The 22,974-nt window shown below is 59.4% G+C and overlaps 1 protein-coding gene across 10 annotated transcripts in view; it reads left to right on the forward strand.

The window, feature by feature from the left end:
• Positions 1–21,071, forward strand: part of NOL4L (nucleolar protein 4 like) — a 127,455-nt gene extending 106,384 nt beyond the window's left edge. For 9 of the 10 annotated variants that reach the window (XM_042931274.1, XM_042931281.1, XM_042931275.1 and 6 more), the window contains 6 exons: positions 8,346–8,623; positions 10,646–10,831; positions 10,913–11,104; positions 11,385–11,507; positions 11,826–12,027; positions 16,435–21,071. In XM_042931274.1, coding sequence (XP_042787208.1) covers positions 8,346–8,623; positions 10,646–10,831; positions 10,913–11,104; positions 11,385–11,507; positions 11,826–12,027; positions 16,435–16,655 — 1,202 coding nt within the window. In that variant the 3' untranslated portion in view covers positions 16,656–21,071. The remainder of the gene's footprint in view (positions 1–8,345; positions 8,624–10,645; positions 10,832–10,912; positions 11,105–11,384; positions 11,508–11,825; positions 12,028–16,434) is intronic. The other variant, XR_006200492.1, reaches the window with a different exon arrangement.
• The last annotated feature ends 1,903 nt before the right edge of the window (positions 21,072–22,974 follow it).

The following is a 22,974-nucleotide window of genomic DNA, read 5'->3' on the forward strand; positions in this document are numbered from 1 at the left end:
CAGAGCCGTCCTGCTGCTCCTGCCCTTCGGTCTAGGATGCATTAGACCCCAGTTCCCCGTTGACCCTCTGCAGACACAGCCCTGCTGCGCTGGAGAGCATACCCAGGGTGGGTGGGGGCCATGCAAGAGAGGCATTGCCACCCCAGCCTGTCGAAGGGCAGCTTTCTCAGGAACCAGGAAGTGACCGGAGCCATGGTGGCGTCATCACTCTGACCTAAGGACTGAGGTGCACCGAACCCAGGCCGGCTTCCGGGAAGGCTGGTGGAGGACCTTCCAGGGCCCTCAGATGCCACACACACACGCACAGGCTTTGGGGCCCGGGCCCTGCCCCGTGAATCATCCACACATGGTCACCTGAAGTGGCTCTGTTTGCTCTCAGAACACACGATTTGTTTGGTAGGGGGGGTGGTAGGGGTGCAGTGGGCATATTGGCTGGAGCTTTGTATGTTGAGTTAGCATGGATTTCTCACTGCCCGTGCTTGACCTAGAGGGTGGGGCCAGGGAGATGTCAGACCTGGGAAGACACAGACCCAGCCTGTCCATAGCGGGAGCACCTCCCACTGGGCATACCTGACCAGTGCGTGTTGGGGGAGAAGCCGAAGGAAGTGGGGTGGCGGCAGAGGTGGGGACCGTCCCACGGTACAGATGGGCAAATGGAGGCCTAGAGGAGAAAGAGGGCAGGTGCCTTGGGAAATCGGGGGCCTGTCTGGGCTTTGCCACACACGCGGTGTGATCGCCGATGACTCCCCTCGGGGAGCCCCTGGTTCCTCCCCGATGCCTGCCGTGGGGTGCTTGCGCAGATCGGGAACAGTGTGCCTGGCGCCTGACACTTAGTATCATCCCCCACTGAAGGTGGCACCCGTCCCCAGTGCCCTGATGCCAGCCCTGCTCCGGCCCCCTGCCCCCAAGACCCAACTCCTCTGTGGGTCAGACACCTCACTAGGGGCTCCTGCACTGAAAGACAGGATTTCAGTTTGAGGGGGAAATCTAGGTCTGCGCTGTCTGATACTATGGCTGTAGATGGCTGTTAGAAAGGCTCCTGCAAACTGAGGTGTGCTGTGTGTGTGAAATACGCACTGAGTTTCAAAGGCGTCGTACGAAAAAAGAATGTAAAATAGCTCAGTTTTAACACAGTATTGACTCCTTGTTGAAATAAGATTTTGACTATATTGGGCTGAATAAAATAGATTATTAAAATTCATTCTCTCTGTTTCTTTTCACTTTTTAAATGTGGCTACTAGAAAACGGGAAAGTCCATGGCTGGCTCACATTCTGTTTCTATTGGACAGCACTGCTCTAGTCTCTGAGGGCCCGGGCGTCGGTGCCTGCCTAAGGAACGACCTGCAAAAGGCCGGGCGGGAAGGCGATGCTGTGGAGTAGAGGTGCCGGCGTCCCTGGGTCCGTGGCATTAGGAGGCAAGAGCGGAGGCCGGTGGGGAGCATGGTGGGGAACAGGGGCCGGCCTGCCCCTGGAACCACAAGGGTGGGATGGGATGCTTCGAAGGGACAGTTCGGTGGGCAGCCGGGGGCCTGACGGCCAGACCGCGGGGCGGGCACCCCGTGTGGCCCTGTCACCCAGGATGGTGGGATCCCAGCAAGACCGCCTGGTCCAACTCCTCTGTGTCCCCCGTTTGACCCCAAGGCCCTCCCCCTTCCTTCCGGGAGGAAGAGCAGGGTAGCCTGCCAGGAGCCTGGTGCTCCTGGGAACTATGCATCATGTAAACATGGCCCAGGCCACTGGCCTTTGTCAGAGCAGGCGGGGACCGGCCCTGGTGAGGTGCACACCCAAATTCAGAGCGCGGGCGGAGGAGGAGGAAGGGCCGGCTCTGCAGACTCCCTGCGCCTGCCCTGGTGTCTACTCCTCCCGGCCCACGGTGGGGCTGCCGGCTCCAGCCCTCTACCCCCCTCCTCCCCCCAGCCCAGCTCTTTTGTGTGTGAATTATCGATGCCCCCTCCTCTCCCCCTCCTGGCCGCCGCTGTGACAGAAGCCCACGGAGGAGGGGGCCTCAGCCCCCGCCCCTCTGGCCGCAGAAGGCAGCCCGCGCTGGGCATGCCGGGTGGCGTGGCCACAGGCCCGGCCCGTGGTCTCAGTGGTGGGGTACCTTCCCACCTTTTCCCAGCCCGCCCTGGGAGCTGGTGCGGGTCACCCACTGGGAGAGGGTGCCGCTGGCTGCGGCCCCAGAGCCCGGTGTGGCGATTGGCGGCTCGCACAGAGCCGGGCTTGTGCGGGCTGCGGGGCGCTGGCGCCCACATAAGGGCATTGTTTGCCGAGGTAAAAGGGGTTTTTGTCTCCTTCTGGAGACGGGACAGAGGGAGGAACAATTTCCCCCATTCATCGCTAATTCCCCCATTGGAATAGCAGCACATCGCCCCACGTTAAATAGATGGGCACCTCGGCCCTTCCCTGCCCGAGGCGTTCCGGGCACAGGTGGTGGGCTCCGCGTCCTGCCCGAATCGGGGAGGTGTCCTTTGCCAGAGCCGGGGAGGCCTGGCTTTGTGGAAACGTTCAGAAGGGGTACACCCCCCAGCGGCTCCCCTGCGGCCACTCAGGGCGCCCTTCTGTCTGTTGTTCACACACAGTCACAGGCTGGGGGCAGTCTCACCCCGCTGGCGCTGTTCTAGGCTCCGGCGGCCTGGCCTTGGGTGGGATGCCCGTCCTGCCACAGCAGCACGGACGAGGACCGGGTAGACACAAGAGGGTCACTTCCGGCCAGGTCTGGGACGGGTTGGACCAGAACACGTGTCCGCCCGGGGAGACCCATGGCCGGAGGCCTGCGCCCTGGAGGGCCCGACTCCCACACCCCGTGTGTCAGGGCCCCTGCTGCCCCTGAGGCCAGCTGGGTTCTTTCACAGGGTCATAAAGTGTCAGAGCCCAACAGGGCGTCAGCGGCAACTCCCTGGACTGCAGATAAGAGGAGCCAAGGAGGCGGGCTGTGCCCAAGGTCGGGAGACAGCGAGGCCTGCACCTGCTCCTGCCCTGGCCCCACCGGCCTCATTCGGGCACGCGTTTGAATACGTGCCTGTATCTCCTTTAAATCACACTGTTTTGGAGGGAGTGGGGAGGAGGGAAGAATTGGGACCGTACCGGAACCCAGCTTGCCTCAGCCTGGGGTGCTGACGCTTCTCTCTGTTCCTTCTTTCCCCAAACGGTGCCAGGCGCTGCGGGGGCGGGGGCTGCCGCCAGCCCTTCCTGCGGGTACCAGCCACCTCAGGACTGAGCTAGGGGGACCGACCCAGTGGGGCTGTGGTGGGCCACAGTGAGGAGACAGCCTGGCTTGGGCTCCAGTCCCTGGGCTCCTCCCAGAGGGAGGATTGTGGATCACTCAGAGACTCCGGCTACCTTCCCCAGTAAGGAAACTGTTGGCTCCTGTAACCGAAAAGTCTAGGTTCTTCTTTGGCTTTAGGCAAGGATGGATATAAGGGGGATTTATTCCTGACAGCTATTCAGTCTTGCCAAACGGGCTCAGCAGCCCTGGGGGCTTGGGGGAGCACTTCTTTCCAAACATTTCAGCCAGAGCCCCAGGATTGACTTTCACGGGTCCAGCTTGGTCACATGCCCACTGACCGCCGGGATGGGCTGTGCCGACTGGCCAGGCGTGGGGCACGTACTTCCCCTGGAAGACTCGGGGTGCCCTCCCCCAGAGGAAGGGGTATGGGTTCTGGAGAGGCGGGAGTGATCTGGGCCCACCCAGCACAGCCCTGCTGACCCTGGGTCTGCTGGGCTGGGGCAGCTTACGTGGGGAAGGGGTGCTGGGCACAGGCCACAGACGTACGTAGTATGTCAGAAGGTGATTAAAATGGTCTGGAAAAAGTAGGTAAAGGGGTCAGCCTGTCAGAGCGGGGGCAGGGAGGTCTTACTGAGAAGGTGACCTTGAAGCAAATCCCTGAGGGGGAGAGGCAGCTGGGGACAGAGTGTCGGAAGAGGGAACAGCAAGTGAAAAGGTACACAGCTGGCACAGCTGCAGTGGGTGGCAGCAAGGGGCCCCCTCTGGAGGGAGTCTGGCTTCCACTTAGGGGGTTGAACTCCTTTCATGCAGCTGCTGCTGCCTGGGGGGGGGGGGGGCGCTGACGGATGGATACACTTACCCCCTCCCCAGCAGCACCTTTGCCCCCACCAGGGTCAGGGGCCTTCTCCTTAGTCCCAGGGCCTTCTCAGCCTCCTCCAGTGAGGCTTCTTCCATGGGCTGCTTCTTACAAAAAGCCTTCCCTCCTTCCCTCCCTCCTGGTGTCCCTCCCTCCTTGGAAGGAGTTCTGGAGATGGGGCTCTGCCGTCGGGGCTCAAGGGCCAGAAAGCTCACGACTGTCTTTTTGGGGCCCAGTCTCTTCTGGAGCCCTGTGTCTGGTTTTTTGCTCACTGGAGTATGAGTCGCCAGGACAGCGACCACCCTCTCTTTTCACTGCTGAGTCCCCAGTGCCCCTCATGGGCCTGACACCAGGAAGTGTTCAGGCAGGGAAGGGACAAGGGTGGGAAGAGCATCCTGCGGGCACTAGCCTCCCCCTCCTCCTCCCTGGCCCACCTCAGATTTCGCACCCGGCCGGGCTCTGGCGGGCCCTCCGGAGCCCCTGTGTGTAGGAAGCAGGTGCGTTATGAAGGAAGACAGCGGGGCATAGAGAACCAGCTTTTTCTTTTTTAGCGCCTACTCTCTACGCCAGTATTGTCTACACCTCATGCATCCTGGTTTACTGACAGGAGACGCATTTGGAAAGGAAACCGAGGCTCAAGGAGGTAAAGTGGCATCTTCAAGGTGACACGGCCCCTCTGCATTCTGCCTAAAACCCACGGCCTCTCCAGTTGGCAAAAAATGGACCCGAGTGGGAGGCAGTCCGTGAGAGGGTGGCGCTGCGGGTGGTCGGCACGCGGGTTGAGGGTGGCCCCGGCAGGATGAAGGGCAGGATGACGGGGGAGCACACGCTCGAGGTGGGCTGTGTGTGTGGCTGGCTTTCCCTGCCCCCGGGCGAGGTGCGGAGGTGGGAGGGCCTTGGCCTGTGGCGGGAGGGAGGAGGTGGGAACAGAGCTTGTGAACTGGGGCCCGCTGGCCTGCTCAAGGTTTTGGGGTTCTTTTGGTTTTGGGGGGACTTTTGTGGTGAAATATGTATAACATAAAAATCTTATGTTACATTTTAACCATTTTTAAGCGTACAATTCAGCGGCATTAAGGACATTGACAGTGTTGTGCAACCAGCACCGTTATTTCTAAAATACAGTGTTCCTCACCCCAAACTATATCCATTAAGCAGTAGCTCCCTGTCCCGCCTCCTCCAGGCCCTGATACGTTTTCTGTCTCTATGCATGTGTCTAATCCACACACTGGGTGGAAGGGGACTCATTCAGTATTTGTCCCGTTGTGTCTGGCTTCTTTCACTCAGCATAATGCTCTCGGAGTTCATCCGTGTTGTAGCGTGTGACAGTATTTCATTCCTCTTTAGGGCTGAACAATATTCCATTGCATGGATAGACCACATTTGGTTTGGCAAGGTCTTTCAAAATGGAAACAATGTAAGTCAGTCATTAACATTTTAAAATCTGGATATTTACATAATGGTGCAGATTTCCGGTTTCTTCTAAAAACTCAGGATGCCTGGTCTGGACTCCTGGCACCTCCTGGTCCCACCTGCACAGCCACTTCCCTTACTGGATGAGAGCAGCCTCGGAGTACTGGGAAGAGGGTGCTGCGTTGCAGTCGGAGCCAGTGCCTGTGGCTGTCTGGCCGAGCAGCAAGGATGCACAGCCCTGGGGCCACCCTGGGCTCCTGAGCTGTGGGAGGCTGGGAGTAGGCACGCATCCCCTTTCCCCCTTCCACCATAGGTGTAGGGCGAGGGAGGTCCGTCCTCCCACGACGAAACCTAGTCAGAGAGGCAGGTGGTTGGGGTGCCACCCGTGGGCCTGTGCAGGGGTGTGGCACCACCGCAGGAGGCCGTGGGCCTGACGCCCCTGCGTTGGGACAGTTGGCTCACTGTGTGCAGAGCATGGTGCCTTCCTGTCAACCCCTCCTTCCAGAAGAGGAAGCCAAAGCCCTCCAAGGTCAAGCAGCTGGCCTATTAGGAATGATGCCAGGGTGTGAAGTCTCACCTATAAGGTGGGCCAAGAATGGGCACCTGCCAGAGCAAACGGGTTCACGTGATCAGTCAGTATGGGTGCCCATCCCTGCCTTCCAGCTCCTCAGCTCCAGAAGAGGCTCCTGCATGTGTGGGGGCTTCTCTGGCAACAGGTGGGAGGTAGGCAGCCGTCAGAACTCACCCTGGGCCAGGCAAAGGAGGCGCGAAGTATCCCCAGGAAGGACGGGCATTGGGCTGTAACTCCTTCCCAGGGACAGTGGAAGAGGAGGCCTGCCCTGAGGAGGCCGCATTGAGCCAGGCCTCGAAGGTAGACTGAAATTTTCTGAGTTAGAAGCAACATGGCAGGCAGGCAGCAGAGCCTGAGCCCAAGCAAAGGCCTGGAGATGTGAGGTCCCGCGGTGGCCAGGAGGGTGGGGTCTGGACTCCAGAAGTCAGGGGACTAAGAACACACCCAGCGGGAGTCTGGAGGATAGTCTTCAGGGGTCTTTGGAGAGCAGGAAGGTTATGGAACAAGAATAGGCTGGTGCTGGAAAGGGGTGGGGTGGAGGTGGGTGTGATGAAGGGAGGGAGGGCAGCCACTTTCCTGTGGTTTGGTAATGAGCATCTGTCCCTCCAGGAGGGCTGGCACCTTGGTTGTCATTGTTACTTTGTTTCTCAGCCTGGGACTGTGCGGGCATGCAGTAGGTGCTCAGTAAATACTGCCGGGCAATTTGTTCATTCCGCCAACATCTGCTCTGGTCGCTGGAGATCCTTCTGGAGGAAAACCAGGCCCATCTGTGATGGAGGAGGAGGGGGGCAGCGGACGCGTGGTGAGGTCCTGGAGGTTGCAAGGACGCAGGCACAGGGACTCTGGGGTGTCGTTCAGCAAGCAGGGAGCTGTGGGGCGGCTTTGAGCAGAGCCTGGAGCTGACCTGCAGGAGGATGAAGGGAGCCGTGGCTGCCCGGAGGAAGAGGAGAAGGAGGGGCAGCCTGGCCCAGGGGACCTGCGGCAGCCAGGGGGGGAGGGGTGCCACTTCACCACGGCCTTTCCCATCCCCCTCTGCCCCGGGCTCGGCTGCTTGATGGGCAGCCCGGCCCCGCCCCCGGGCAGCCGGGAGGCCAGCGATTGGTTGGGGCGCTAGAGCCGCTCGGTCGCCATGGGGACGCTCTGGCGGTGCGCGTGCCCAATGCCCAGCCCCGGGGACTAAATCTTCATAATCTGCTGGCTGGGAGAGTGGGGGTGGGGTCTTGCGCGACCCTGGCCTGGGGAGAGGGGTGGCCTGGGATGCGGTCTAGGCTCACTGTGGTTCCCCCCTCCCCCACCAGCTCTGGGTCCTGGTGCCGAGCCCCGGGGGCACCTGGGCGCCACCGGGAACCGCTCGGTACTCACCTGGCCGTGACCCCGGGAGCTCAACCTGCTTTGGCCTCCGCCGTCTCAGTTGATCAAGCAGGAGGCTGGGCCTGGATTGGAGAGAGGGGCCTGGAATTTTATCTGAAAATGTCTAACCCCTCAGTTGAAGTTTGTCCTCCCAGGTCCACCAGGCAATACTGTGCTCTCCGCAGCAGGGGGCGCCCTCGGCAGAGCTTTGTTGGGTTGTCACCTCTGGAAAGCAGAGACAGCCTATTGAGATGCCAGGAATGCAGCCCCCTGAGCCTGCAGCCCTGGCTCAGGATGTCCAAGGCCACCTGACCTTGCACAGAAGGCAGCTCTGGGGGGAGAGGGGGGTACTGTCTGTGTGTAAGCTGCCAGGACTAGGCAGGGCCCACATGCGGGAAGAGTGGGTAACTGGGGGAGGAGGGGGGAGGTCACAATGGAGGCATTATCCCTTTTTCCTTGGGCAGATGAAGGAAGCTGAGAGCCCACTGTGGGGAGAGGGTGTGAAGGGGCAGGGCAGTGGCGAGTTAGAGGAAGAGGGGGATGCCGGTCAGGCCCCAAGCCAGCTCTGGGTGTCCAAGCACCTCTGGCGTGCAGCAGGCTGGTCAGACCTGAGGCAGCAGCCACTCGGTCCCGGGCCCTTGAGGCTGGGCCTCCCTCGAGCCTGGATGTGGTGTCACGGGTGTGGAGTGCAGGAGATCACTACGGGCGCTCCACTCCTGATGGCCTGCTTCAGGCAGAGGGGCCCTGTCCCTCCATCGGGCAGGGGCACAGCTAGCCTCTTCGACAGCAGGGCTCACCTCTTGCCCAGAGACGCCTGTGAGGACAAGACGGGGCAAGTATTCCCTGTGGCTGCCGTGGCCGCGGTCCCCCAGGGCGCATTAGGGGGCAGGAGGGGCTGAGGTGGAGCCTCACACCCAGGCCTCTTGTTCCAGATGACTCCTCCTCTGAGAGTGGCAGCGGCAATGGCTCCTCCACCCTGAACCCATCCACGTCCAGCAGCACGCAGGGCGACCCCGCCTTCCCCGAGATGAATGGCAACGGCGCCGTGGCCCCCATGGACTTCACCGCCACCTCCGAAGATCAGCCCATCAACCTGTGTGACAAGCTCCCGCCGGGCACAGCACTCGGCACACCATCCTACCCCTCGGACGGCTGTGGCACCGATGGACTGCGGAGCCGCGTCAAGTACGGGGTGAAGACCACCCCTGAGGTGTGTGGGGCTGTGGGCCCGCCTGAGATGTGAGCCCCCTGCTTCCTGTACACGTCAGGGCTGCACGAGGCTGAAATGACATTGTGTGTCCCCAGAGTTGTGACGCCAAGTCAGGGAGGAGGCTGTGGCTGCTGTCATTTTCCTGGGAAGGCTCTGGAATAAGAAATCACACAGTGTGTGACCTCAAGCAAGGCCTTCCTTCCTCTGAGCCTGTGTCACCATCTGTAAAGAGGGGTGGGCCCCACCTTAATGAAGGTAGCAGGTGACGTGTGGCCTATTTCCCTCAACCCCCAGCACAGAGTCTGCTGCAAATTACAGCAGCAAGTGGCTGCTTTCGGCACCAAGTCCCCACCTTTCTCGGCTACTCTGCACGCCTGTCCCCATTTTACAGATGGTGCAGAAAAAGAATGAGGCCTCTGAAGCCCCAGGGATGTGAACGTTTGAAACTCAGTAGGCCAAGCTGATGGGAGGCGGGGGTGGCCACCAGGGAAGGCTGGCCCATACAGGTGCCCCCACCACCGGGAACTCCCTCCTGCTTTCTGCCCCACCCCCCTCCGCTTGCACCTGCTGCCTCTGGGCCACGGGGGTCTCCTGCAGTGGTGCGGTGCGTCACTGGGCACTTGAACTCTCTCTGTGCAGGAGCGTTTTCTCCTGCCGGGGCCGGAGGAGGGCCAGAGGTGACTCATCAGAGCCCTACGCCCCTCCGCTCCAGCCGGGTACCCCTACACAGCTTCCCTCCCCTCCCTGGGCCTTTCTCTTCTGCAGAGGGCGTAGGGCAGGTGCCAGTGCTTGCCTCTGATGGCCTGTCTCACGGGAAGGTTCTGTACAGATGAGCGGGTGTTCGGTTGTCACTGTGTGCCTGAGCTCAGGCCACGGAGGTCAGACATAGCTGCCACCTGCACTGAGCAAAGAGCTGCAGAGGGGGAGTTTGCCGCCATGAGCTCAGGCCACGTGTGTGGGCCGAGGAAGTGAGATGGGAGCACCCGTGCCACCAGCAGCTTGTGTCTCACGGTTTCTGTCTCCCCTGGCCCTGGCAGAGGACTTGGCCGAGGAGCAGCTTGGGAATGGGACTGGCCCAGGGCCTGGAAGGTCTTTCGACTCTCCACTGCGAGTCTGTCGTGACCCGGCCGGAGGACCTAGGTGTCTCTGCCCGTTAAAGTCTGTGTGTGGATCAAGAGTTGGGCACCAGGCTGGGGGCCCTGGGAGGTGGGTCACATCTCCCGTGGGATGGTCACAGAGAGTCCTGGTGGCCGCAGCCACAGCAGGACCGGGCGCCGGTCAGTGTCCATCTTTATCCGTTTGTTCTTCAGCGAGAGCTGTGATCCCCACAAAAAGAGGCTTATTCTCTGAGGTGTTCATGGGGTGGGAGTAGGCAGCTGGGTCCCTCCTCTGCTGAACGACACGGTGACTGCCTGGGGAGCTGGGCCTGGTTCCCACTCCCCCTTTCTGCACACACCCCCTCCCCGTGATGGGGCTCACGGTGTCTCCCCAGGAGTGGCAGCAGACAGGGGAACCCCAGCCCAGGAGTTTCGGGAATGCGCTTTGCCTGATGGACCTGTCGCCTTGGCTGGTTCCCTCTCCCAGCCCGTCTGTTCCTCCTCCCTGACAGACGGCGCTTACTCGCTGCCTGTGTGACAGCTCGGTTGCCGGCTCGGGCTGCGGCTCCTTGGGGATCGGGGAGGAAAACCCCAAAACCAGAGCCAGCCTTGGCAGAAGCAGAAGAGGCTGGGAACCCTTCCCACGAGTGCCCGTCCCTCACACGATGCGGCGGGTCACGCTGTGGGCGCTGCCGCCGAGTAGAGCACTCACACGGGCCCAGACCTCTGCTGCCCTGCCTGCTGCTGCCCCCGGGCATCTCCATTCACGGAGGAAGGGAGTGGAGAGGGGAAGTGACACAGGACCTCGAAACTGTGGCTAGCGCGGCGGTTAGGTGCGCTCACCATCCCGGTGCCCGAGCTCTCCGTGGCTGTCGGAGACCACAAGCGGGCCTGGTCTGACCCTCCGGCCCCTGCCCTCTCTCAGTCGCCCCCTTACAGCTCCGGGAGCTACGATTCCATCAAGACCGAGGTCAGTGGCTGCCCTGAGGACCTGACGGTGGGCCGGGCCCCCACGGCGGATGACGACGATGACGACCACGATGACCACGAGGACAACGATAAGATGAACGACTCTGAGGGCATGGACCCTGAGCGCCTCAAGGCCTTCAATGTGAGCGCGGTGAGGGATGGGCGGGGTGGGGGCCGGGGCCACAGCCGCGGAGGCCCTTCCTACAGCCGGTGTCTCCCACAGATGTTTGTGCGTCTCTTTGTGGACGAGAACCTGGACCGCATGGTGCCCATCTCCAAGCAGCCCAAGGAGAAGATCCAGGCCATCATCGAGTCCTGCAGCCGGCAGTTTCCCGAGTTCCAGGAGCGGGCCCGCAAGCGCATCCGCACATACCTCAAGTCCTGCCGGCGCATGAAGAAGAACGGCATGGAGATGGTGAGCCCCTCGTCCCCGGTCCACCTGCTCCCTCTGCGCCACCCCCCCGGGGACTCCTGGGTGGCCCCCCTGGCCAGACACTTCCCCTTGACCCTCCCAATGCCCCTGGGAGCAGGAACCACGATCCCTGATTCTCAGAGGAGGGAAGCTGAGGCCCAGAAAGATCACGCGGTTCCATAGATCACGGTCCTGGAGCACACACGCCAGCCCTGTCCCAGCCACCTCCAGGGCAGGGTCTCGGTAAGCCCCAGCACCGGCCCCATCCCCGTTCTGCCTGCAGACGAGACCCACACCTCCCCACCTGACCTCGGCCATGGCAGAAAACATCCTGGCGGCAGCCTGCGAGAGCGAGACGAGAAAAGCAGCCAAAAGGATGCGCCTGGAGATCTACCAGTCCTCCCAGGTACCTGCTTACCCACAGCTGCCCGGGCGTTGTTCCTGGCATGGCAGGGGTGAGAGGGTGACCGTCAGTCATGCTGGAGACAGCTGGGGACAGGGAGAGAGGGAAAGGCCGTCCTGGGACCCAGACGGAGCTGCAGTGGGGCAGATGAGGTGGGGCAGATGTGGAAAGTCAGAGGGCCCGGTCACACAGGCCTCACAGACCTCGGGAGCCCGGCCTCTGAGAGGGTTTTTGAGCCAGGCAGGAACGGATCCAATCTGCCCCCCAGAGAGATGAGCAGAGGCCCGTAGCTCAAAGCACCCTTCGGTTCCCACTCTGCAGGATGAGCCCATTGCCCTGGACAAGCAGCACTCCCGGGACTCTGCAGCCATCACCCACTCCACCTACTCACTGCCAGCCTCCTCCTACTCCCAGGACCCCGTGTATGTCAACGGCGGCCTCAACTACAGTTACCGCGGTTACGGGGCCTTGGGCAGCAACCTGCAGCCCCCTGCCTCCCTCCAAACAGGAAATCACAGTAACGGTGAGTGGGGGGACCCGGGCTCTCTGGCTCCCTGACCAGAACCCAGGTCTGTGTGTATCGCAGCCTGGAGAAGGGGGCAGGGCAGGTGGGGAGGCAGAGGCCGCGTGGCACAGACACCCACCCGTTTCACAGTCTTGGCCAGTCCTCAGGTTGGACGGCGAGGAAACCTCAGCTGGTTAAAACAGAGCATACCAGTCCTTTCTCGCCTCCGAGGAGGCTGCCCCAGCGCTCGACTGGATGCGCTGCTGGGCCTCTCCCAGCTCCGGCTCCTCGCAGGCCATCGCAAGCACTGAGTTGCAGCCAGGGTCTTGCTCTGACTTGAATCCTCTCCACACACCTGCTTTACCCCCAGTGACCAGAGCTTGGCGAGGTGGCCGCTGGCCCAGGTCACTCGGAGTTGGTAGCAGAGCCAGCATCAGGCCCGGGCATGGCCCAGTTCAGCAGCTGTGGCCTGCAGAGGGGGCCTGTCTAGTGGCTCTGCGCAGGTCCTCGCCTTCTCCAGGCCTCAGCCCTTGCCCCTGCCCCATCTAGGAGCCCCATCTAGGTCACCTGGGGTGACAGTTAACTCTCTGTTCCCCCAACTCCAACCCCTTAAGCTGGTGATTCCCTTGGTGCCCCTGCAGTACTTCCCAGGGGCCTCTGATGCAGACAGGACATAGCCCAGTATCGGAGAAACGGTCCCTGAGAAGATGCAGACCTCCCTGTGGAGTTAGGCATCACCCTGAGTGGGAACTAGCGTGGGGACCTGAGGCCCATTCACGCTGGGCCCCACTTGAAGCCGGGGTGGGAGCAGCAGGGGAAGAGCAGACTCGGCTGGTGGAGAGCAGCCTGGCGGCCTCGGGGAACGAGAGGGGAGTAGGTTGGGGGGGGGGCGGTGACCTCAGGGCTGGGTGCTTGGAATTGGTTGTGTATGCGGTGGAAGCCACTGATAGGTTTTAAGCAAAGCAGGGCTGTGAACTCTGCTCTGTCTTCGTGGTGAGATCTGAATCAGAAGGGCAGGAGGCAGCGGCTGTGTGCAGTGAGAGTCCTTCAAAGCCAGAGGGGGGAGGAGGAGAACTGAGGGTGACCCCAAGTTGCTTGAGGAGTAGGTTGGAGGAAAGTACTGCCCATAGGCCAGGGAACTTTGGTTCTAGGTCTTGGCTGAACGTGCCTGAGAGTTGCTCTCAAGCCCTTGTCCTTGGCTTCAGGAGACCCCTCAACGTTCCCGGGCAGCAAGGGAGGGGCTGGCCCGTACCCACGGCAGGAAGCCCAAGCCCCCTCTGCTCACCTTGCCCCCTGCCACCAGGAAGTGTGTGCAGGTCCCCGGAAGATTCCTGCCTGGGCTTAACTTCTCATCCCTTCCTAATGCCTCTTAACCTAAAATAAGAGGCTGCCTGGCCTTAATCCCTGAAGCTGAAGCCGGAGTGGCCAGCCCCAGTGAGAGGTGGGACCACTGTCCCAGAAGGGTGGCTTTTCTTCCAGGAAGAAGAGCCATCTGACCTCTGAGCAGGGACCCTATTAGAGTATCTGAAGACAGGCCCCAGGGCAGAGAAGTTAGGACCCCCCTAGATATACATGAGGAGCGTGAGGCCCAGTCATTTCCAGGCAGCAGGCTATGGTGACAAGCCCCGACCTGGTCCATGCAGCGTGACCTGTCTCCGGGCTGCAGCTGCCAGGGAGGGCGCTGGGCCTGCTCCCCTCTGCGCCCTATTCACACCTGCCAGAGAGGCTCCAGCAGCAGCCAGATCTTCCTTTGAGGGAGGCAACTGGCTCTGCCCTTTGTGCTTCCCGGGGCCTCCGTTCCCTTCCGTATGCACCCTCCTTCCTTAGAGGTGGGTGGCGAGGTCACTGTAGCAGAGCTCTGCTCATTTACCTCCCGGCCTGGGGCAGCACATGCCCTGCAAGCACTGGGTTGGAGTCCAGCAGCTGTCCACAAGCAGCCGCCCCAGCCCTCCTGCCCTCCCCGGCAGCAGCCAGCCCTGCAAGGGACCCTTCAGTCAGACCGGTGCCTTGGCAGGGCGATGTGTTAGCCGCTCGGAGCTCCTCGTGTTGCTCATCAGGTTGTCATCGGGAGATGCAAATGAGCTTAGATAACATCCGCTTGGCCCCCTCTCCTGGGGTGCTGGGCATCTCATGCCCACTCCTGCCCCTCCAGCAACCACACCTGAGTGTCAGCACTAGCGCCTGTGGGAGGATGGCTCCAGAGCAGACTGGCTGCAGGAAATAGGGACATTCTCCTCTCTGGGCTCTAGCTACTGTCCAAGAGAGACAAGAGGACAAGGCTCGGCAATGGGAGAGAGAGGAACCCCAGGGCCCGGTCACACCAACTGTGGCAGGCGGCTCTGGCCTTCATTGTCTGGAAGAGACTGGGAGCTGCTCCAGGGGAAACCAACCCCCCCCTGGCCCGGAGGCAGCCCTGCAGCTTCCAGGAGTCTGCGGAGGCGCCCCTGCCCCCTACCTGTCCCCTGCAGCCCTCTGGCCAACAACAGGGGAGTCCACCACCTGCTTGGCTGCTGTTTCCAGCAACTCACAGCCCTGCTTCTTCCTCCTGCATTTCATTTGAACAGACTTAGCTGCTCCTTTGACTCTCAATTCCAAGGACGGTCCTTAGCAAGCCAGTTCCAAGGACCTGCTTCTTGATGTCCACGTGCTCCGGTCAAAGAGGAAGCAGCCCGTGGGACAGGTGGCCCCTCCCCCCCACTCGGGCTGCACCAGCTTCCTTTAGCAGCAGGTCCAGCTTCCAGTGTCAACCAGCAGGTCACTTCCAGGCACGACGTCTCCACAGACTGGAGCTTGTCCATCTCTCTCTCTGCAGCAGCATAAAAAGTGCCACTGCAGATGCAGTAGTGAGTGAAGCTGGCCGTCAGAACCCACGGGGTAGTGGGGAAACGGCTGATAGCCAAGGACAGCCTCACACGCCTGCCTGCCAGGGTGAGACCACCCGGGGTGGAGGGTGGGTAGGCAGGAGCAGGGAGACGGCCCCCCGAGGAGGCTCCAGGTATGCTCCTCCTCCTCTCACTCAACACCTCTCAAGAATGCTTTTCAACTCCCAGGAGCCTCCAGGTCTCCTGGGAGCCCGTTCAGAAAGCCGCCCCCCCCCCGCCCCCCAAACCTGTCTGGAAGCCCTTTCCCAGTGGGCCTGGCAGCTCACGGCCACGCGGAGTGTTTCCCAGGCAGGGCTCAGCCTCCCAGCAGCCTCCTCCTGTTCCGAGGCTCAGGGACGTTGAGCTGCCTGCAGAGTGGCAGAGCAGGCCTTGCATTCAGGCACCCGTGGAGTAGCCTGGGAAAGGCAGAGAGGAGACAGGGCCTGGTGGCCCCTGCCTCACATCCTCCCGTCTGTTTCAGAAAACCTCAGGCTCCTTTTTTGCCGCCACCATTTGGAGGGTGAAGGGGCCTTCTCCAGATAGCACCCCTAGGTCCTGTCCTGACCACTCCGACCCTCGCACACCTGCCCCACAGCATGGACTTTCCCCTCGCTCAGGCACAGAACACCTCCTCAGAGGAAGGGGGATTCTGCGGCTCCTCGGAAATAGGCTTAGCACCCACAGCACCTTCCTCCATGTGGCACTCCATGCCAGGCACCCCGCCCCCGCAAGGCACCGTCACCATCTGCCCGGCCTGGCCTCAACCTCTCCCACAGCCAAGCAGGGCACCTGGCCTTCTCCACCTGGACAGAAGTCCCACCCCGGTCTGAGCACCCGCGCGGCTCCACTCTGGACTCCAGGGCTTTCCACACACCCGTGCCTCTCAGGGTGTCGGGTGCCTGCTGCAAGGTGCTTACCATCTCCCGGACAGCCTCCCGGTGCTGGGAGGAACAGCACACCTCTCCGGCGCACGCAGACGCTGATAGCCCACGGCCGTTCTTCCAGGGGGACCTCTGCTTCACCACAGTGCAGAGAGGCAGGGCAGTTCTTTGCCTTGAGGCCTCCCCCTCGCCCGGCTGCCAGAGCTGGGATACGTGCGCGTTAGGGGAGCGCTGTCCGCCTGAGGGTCCCCAGAGAGCCGTGCAGGTGGGAGACGGGCCGGGGAGCGAGGGTCAGAGCCCCACGCTGGCTGATGTAAAGCCCGTGCCCCCACCACGTCCCACCCTGCCCTAAAGGCAGAGCCGAGGGCCCACATTCACCATGTGGTCTCTGGCAAACCTCGACCTCCAGGTCTCTGCTTCCCCCCCCCCCCCCCCCCCCCCCCCGCCACGTCACCGAGGAGGTCCCCTTCCTTGAGGATCGCCCTGAGGGTTAACAGAGAAGCCCACGTTTCGTCTGCTGGTACCAGGCCCCATTCCGGGCACTGGCATACACCCGTCAAGAGGCCCAAGTGCCTGAGTCACAGCAAGCCCCCAAGACAACACAGAGTGATGGCCTCCGGTGCCATGGGAGGTGTCGCCTCCCCTTTTGCCTCCGCTCCTCACCCACACTCTCCCCTCTACAGGGCCCACCGACCTCAGCATGAAAGGCGGGGCCGCCACCGCCTCCAGCACGCCCACACCCACGCCCTCCAGCAACAGCACCAGCAGGACCATGCCCACCGCCCAGCTCAGCCCCACGGAGATCAGCGCTGTGCGGCAGCTCATCGCCGGCTACCGAGAGTCCGCGGCCTTCCTGCTGCGCTCCGCGGACGAACTGGAAAACCTCATTTTACAGCAGAACTGACCCGCGGCACCTGAAGCGCACTACCCTAGGGAAGGAGGCCGGCCCGGCCCGGCCTCCTGCCTCACCACTTGGTACATTTTGGTTTTTGAAAGAGGTGGGATCCAAAAGAGCAGTTTCTAGCCACACGCCAAGCACCTGCGACTTTGGGCACAAGGACACTTTTTTTTGGAATCTCACCACACGGGTGCTCTGACCTGCTTGGAAGAGGCCATGGGGCAGCTTTGGAAGGGCTGGGGCTCCCCTGACGAGGCGCTGGGGACGCAGCTCTATTTAGAATCATCTTCGTGGACCCTGATGTTAGAATCCCACCCCCAGATAATTACCTTTCAAGTCTTAGGTGAGCAGAATTGCATATTTATTGAGAAAAACAAAGTGGACCCTTTCTTCCTCTCCCCTTAGTAATTTATTTTTCTGAAAATGGATTCTTTTGTGTTTGTACAGATTGCCAGTCTGTGTCTGTCTGATCAGAAGGATGTATCCCTGTGACCTAACATTCCATATCACTACACTGGCGCGGGCTGGGGGAACGGCAGGGCGGGGTGAGGTGGGGCAGGTGCTGGGCTGGCTGTCCCCTTGAGCACCCGGCACAGCCAAGCCGCACAGCCAAGCCGGAGGACCTTGCCCACACCCAACGCAAAGCAAAGGCAAAAATGGCTCCCCCACCCCTATCCCACAGAAGCCCCCGTCACACGGTCACCTGTGTTCTACCTCACACTCCAGCGTGGGCTTTTTCCAGGATGTGCCCTGAGCCTGTTCTGAATGGCTATCGCCCAACTCCCCCACACCATGTGTCCGCCTGGGAGGTAAGTCCAGAGGGGTGGCCAGGAGCTAGAGCCCAGAGAGGGCTTGGACCCTCATGAGCAGCAGCTCGCGGGCACCTGCCCCCAGGGAGCCAGGTCTGAACACTTCTCCACACAGGCCCAGAGCCCTCAGATACCTGCCAGGAAGGGCCTGTTTCTTCAGGGTGAGCCCTCAGCTGTCAGGTAGCCACCAAACAGGAAAAAGCAGCTGCGAGCCCCTGGTTGGACTTGGCAGCTCCCGTCCTCCGTCCCCGTGGTTGGAGTAAAGGAACCATCAGAAGTGGAGAAGCCACTTGGGTTCACCTAGGACGCACCCTTCTCGTCAAGGGGCCAGTCCTAGAAGAAACCTGTAATCCCTGGAGTGTGAAAAAGGACAAAAAGAAAAGGCTGGCCCGGTTTCCTTCCTCCCCGATAGGCACTTCTTCTTGCTCAGTGCAATACCTACCAGTGCTGCTAAAACCAGGGATTCACCCAGACCTCAGAAGGCCCAAGGGGCCTCTCCTTGCAACACTCCGTAGCCATGACAGCAGCTCTCCGCTGCTTGCCCCTGCCCAGAGCCGGCAGAAGCCCTCTGTTGCCTTTCCTCCCTCAGAGCAGAGAGGCCCCAGGGGAGCCAGGGCTGCGTGGACCCCAGGACGGCCACAGAGAGCCACTCGACCCCAGAGCAGGCGCCCCTTCCCAAACCAGCTTTCTGCAGCCAACCGCCTCCCGGCACCAGTGGCAGACCACCCTCAGGAGCGCCAGGGAGGGGCTCCAGCGTGGAGGCCCCAACACACCTTGGATCCAGGCCCGAGCTGTGGGCCCTGGATCCGGAACCCTGAAAGGTAGGGTGCCCCGCGCCCCGCCCCTTGCTTACTTCCAGCCCCCAGCAGTTCAGGGTGGTCTTTTCTCTCTCAAGTGGCCTCCAACGCCCTACCCAGCCACAGCACCTCTGCCTTCCATCGGACCCATCCCCTGGCCTCCGGTTGGGGCCGGGACACCCGAGACTCCCCTTTAGCACAGCACAAGCTCCAGTGCCCGAGGCCTGTCCCCCAACCCGGCCACCCACATGTCCAGCCCCACCTGCTCAGTGCTACTCCCGGTTCAATTTGTGTAAATATTTATTTTTGTGAGTGAACAATACTACAAAGTAATCAGCAGGTCTTTTGCAAAACGTTCCCCCAGGCAATTTGTGAAAATCCTAAAGTTGAAAACTGGCAGAGACAATCGCCGCCTTAGAATTCTTGATACCAACTGCGTGTCATTTCCCCTCCCGGAGGCAGGACCCAAGCCAGGCACCGCGCGCTTTTCTCACAGACAGGAGAGAGGCAGGCTGGGAGGGGCTGCGGCCGCCACCCACACGCAAGGGATTAGAGCTAAAGATCAGCATAAGCTCCAGTTGGAAGTCGGCTCTCCTCAGCCGGCCACCTCGGCCTGCCTTAGCACTGGGCAAGAGCGCAGGCACACTCGTGTGAGAGGAAGGCCCCGGGTGCTCGTGGTGAAGGCCCACCGGGGCTCCCCGCGGCCCCTCCGGGACAGTGGATTCTGTCACGGTGACCCCACCGCTTGGGTGGGCCCCTCCGTGAAGCTATGCCTGAAGCCCTGGTCATGGCAAAATCAGGAGCAAGTCACTGTGTGGAAACAGGACTCCATTAGCTAGTTCAGTCAGGGACCTTGTTCTGTTTTGCGTTTGTTTTTCAAAGATGCAGCTTCAACCCCTCCCCACTCCTGACTTGGAGGGCACCAAAGAGCTGGTTCGGCTGGACCTAGCTCACTGCCGTCCCTGCCGTCCCACCCGCACCCTCACCCTCACCCTCACCCCCACCCGCACCCCAGGGACTGCCTTCTCCTAAAGGGAGCTTCCAAGGCCCTGCCCCGCAGCCATTTGAAATTCTGACGGAGGGCCTTGGGGGCGCAGATTCATCATGGGGGATCCTAAGCCAGAAGGTAACTCAAGAGTTAGAATACACCAATTCCAGAGTCTTTGCAGGGGGCTAATCCCAGCAGAAGAGTAGAATCAGGAGAAATGGGAATTTGGTCTTAGTGGTGGATAACTAGATGACCAGTAATGGTGTGACCCATCTGAAATTCATTTTACCATCACCTCCAGGACAGTTTATACCCAAGGGCAGTGTTGAGGGGGAGGGGGACCGAAGGGGGCGAGCAGGGTTTTCAAGGATTTCAAACAGGTGGAACCCGGCCATCCCTATTCCCAAGGGCCACTTATGACTCCAGGGGTGGTTACAGGATTAACTACCAGTTCATTTTCAAAATGCTGCTTTGAACTCAGAGGGTTGATACTTTTAATTTGTAATTTTTTGTAAAACTTTTTACAAGATAGTAAAGTATTTCACCAGAATACCAGTTTCAATCCGTCCATGGTCTGATTTTTATATAATTTAGTGGTGCTTTAGAAACTTTGTTTTTGTTGTTTCTGAGCTAAACAGCTCAATCCTTTTTCGCCTGTATCTACCTAAGACCAATGTGAACCTTTGTATTTTTGCTCCTAATTTTGGACTCAGTGAAAGTGTACTGTTTACATGTACAGATGCCCCCGTCCCTGTGTGTTCCGCAAGACTCGCTCTTGAGGAGGAAGGGGCACCTCACTAAGCTCATCTGCTTAGCAAAGCCACAAAACAAAAACCTCTCACTTTTTACCTGTGTTTCCACCTAAAAACAAAAGCAAAAACCCTACGCCACATAGAACTCAGATTTGCTGAAAAATACTTTTCTAAGCTCAGAAAAATCTCCGTGCGCCAGATGGCCCACAGGCCTCTGTCACGTGGTCCATTGAGGAGCAGGGGTCAGAGCAGACACTTCCCAGGGGCTGCCGGCGGGGCACCTGCGTGGCCTCTCGGAGAGCGCGAGCAGGACTTGACTGCAGGGCTGTGGGCCGGTGTAGTTCTTCCAGCAGCCCGGGAAGTGGGGAGGTCAAGATGACCCTTGTGACCTTCAGGGTCAAGCCGCCCAGGATTCAGGGACGACCCAAGAGGCTGTCAATCCTCTGGCATAATTTAGACATGTTTCGGAAGAGCGCAAGTTCCCCATCCGAGATGAGGTTTTAGGACTCGCCAGTGCAGATGGTACAAACATTCTTCAGGGTTCCCCTGGAGGCAGCTTGTTCGCGAGGCATCACCCTCTGAGGAGGGGCAGGGGGCTCCAGACGGTAAGCATATGGCACTTGAGACAAACGGCGGGCGGCACCAACTTTTAAAGGTGACTCTTTATTACTTAATCAATGGCTACACCTCTAAATTATATTTTTACAGATATGCACCTATGCAACTTAACGTGGCTCTTCTAAGCAGGTGAGGACTTCCTCCTCAACGCTCTATAAAAATTATTTGTGTTCTATATAGTGAGTTTTTTCCAGTAAATGTGGCTTAATATTTTAATTCTTAGACTGTGTCTTCTTTATGTGATGCAACTAAATTCTGTTTTGTTTGTGGAATGACTAGCACAGGCCAAGTCCCTCTCCCTCACTTAACAAAAGACCAATGAGCTGTTAATCGAGCTGTTATCTCCATGGTATTACTTGCTAAATGCACTGATTTCATAAGTATGTGGAATCCCTTTTCTTTTGAATCTGTATATCATATATAAGACTGAATCTACTTAATAAACACTGAATAACAAATCAGACGCTTCATTCCCACCGTGTCCTCTCAACAGCCCTGCCAGCCGACTCTCTCCCGCAAATCTAGTTTGGCACCGACAGACATGCCCTTCTGCTAGGAGACCACCTTTTCCCGGCCCACGCCCTAGCCCACCACCGCAGGCCCTCAGTCAACTGTTCTCGAACAAATAATCCTGTCCTTTCAACAGCCAGCCCGTCAGAAAGAGAAGGAAACGAACCTTACTGGTACTCATCAGGTGTCCGGTGCGGGAGGCACCTTCCCGGGGGTGCACACCAGTCACCCCGCAAGGTCCCTCACACGCGGCCTCTGCCCTCACCCCGGCGCACAGCTCTTCGCCGGCTGAGACCAAACTCACACGGACTGGACCCGCTACGTGCTGGCTTGGAAAACTGAGGAAACACCATCCCTGATCCTGAACCTTCTGCACTTGACGTCCGACTCGACCCCAAACTCCCAATCCCACCTTAAGGGAAAAGGGCAGTTTACTTGTGCGCAGTCTTTTTTTCATCCTACATAGATCATTTAGGCTAACCCTGGAGGAAAACTTGCAGGAATATGGCTTGGGGCTAACCTGTCATGAGTTCTTAAAAAAATTCTGAATTACAAGCGTAAGTGTCAGTTTTACTGTTATAATGTGTGTGTGTGTGCGTACAGACACAGACACACGTGACAGTTTTTAAAACATTTATATTTTGTAATGGTAGAAGAATCTTAAAAGCTGAAATTCTGTATAAAACTCTAATATATAAAATACATTAAAAAAGGAGGGGGGGGACCTGGGTGGCTCAGTCGATTAAGCATCCGACCCTGGATTTCACCTCAGGTCACGAGCTCACGGTCGTGAGATCAAGCCCCATGTCGGGCTCTGTGCCGAATGTGGAGCCTGCATAAGGTTCTCTCTCTCCCTCTGCCCTTCCCCCGCTTGTGCTCTCTCTCTCTCTCAAAAAAAAAAAAAAAAAAAAAGATGAAAAGAGAGGGGACAATAGTTGAAAGACACTGCACCCAGGGAACCCCGTCTGTTCATAAGGGCGATTGTTCACCAGGATGGCAGGGACGGTGAAAGCCAAAGACAGCGGCTAGGTGCCCCTCTTCACACAACGAAGGGACCAATGGCGGCAATGCCTCAGTGATACCATGAAAACCCCTGTCCTACCAAAACTACCACTGCTGAGAATCACCAAGGGACCAGACAGCCCCACAACCTGGGACGACATACCCTGGGCCCAGGCCCACCGCACGCAGACCACGCACGCAGACCAGGAAAGCGCTTACCTCCGGATGAAGCGCCACACAGCTCCACAGGACGGCGGCACGGAGATCGAGGAGACATCGTCACTCAAGGACGGAGAAGCGTTGCTTGATCCCAGCCTGGCTTCTTTAATTGGGGCCCCAGGACCACTGTTGTTAACAGCGTACAGGACGTCAAATAGGAAATGCCCCCATGGAACAGTGAACTGAAATTTACTCAATGACAGAACAGGCAACCCTCCCTTTACTCAGGGAAGGGGAGGGAAGGGGAGGGAAGGGGAGAACAGGCACAGAAGTGCATTTTAAAACTAACTATGATGCACTGGGGAAGCCCAGTTTACAAGAAACCCAAGAATCCTTTGCAAAGTCCTCTCTCCCCGCCTTGATCTTTTGTATCAACCCAGATTTTATTCGGGTTCCAGGCAGTCAAGGGGCTCCTAAATGAGGGGTCCCCAGCTGCCTGAGGAGCCGATGGTCCCTATGACGTACTTCACACAAGTTGGTGTGGATGTGCCTTCCTGGGGGAGGGTGTCTGGAACCTCCGTTGGGCTCTCCGAGGGGTCTGTGTCCCCAGCAAGGTTAAAAGCCACTGCACAGACAGCTCTTTTAGTCGCTCTTATTTTCCATATAGAGCTTCTGCCTGCATCTTCAGTA

Source organism: Panthera leo, chromosome A3 (genome assembly GCF_018350215.1).
Source record: "Panthera leo isolate Ple1 chromosome A3, P.leo_Ple1_pat1.1, whole genome shotgun sequence".
NCBI classification, from domain to species: Eukaryota; Metazoa; Chordata; class Mammalia; order Carnivora; family Felidae; genus Panthera; species Panthera leo.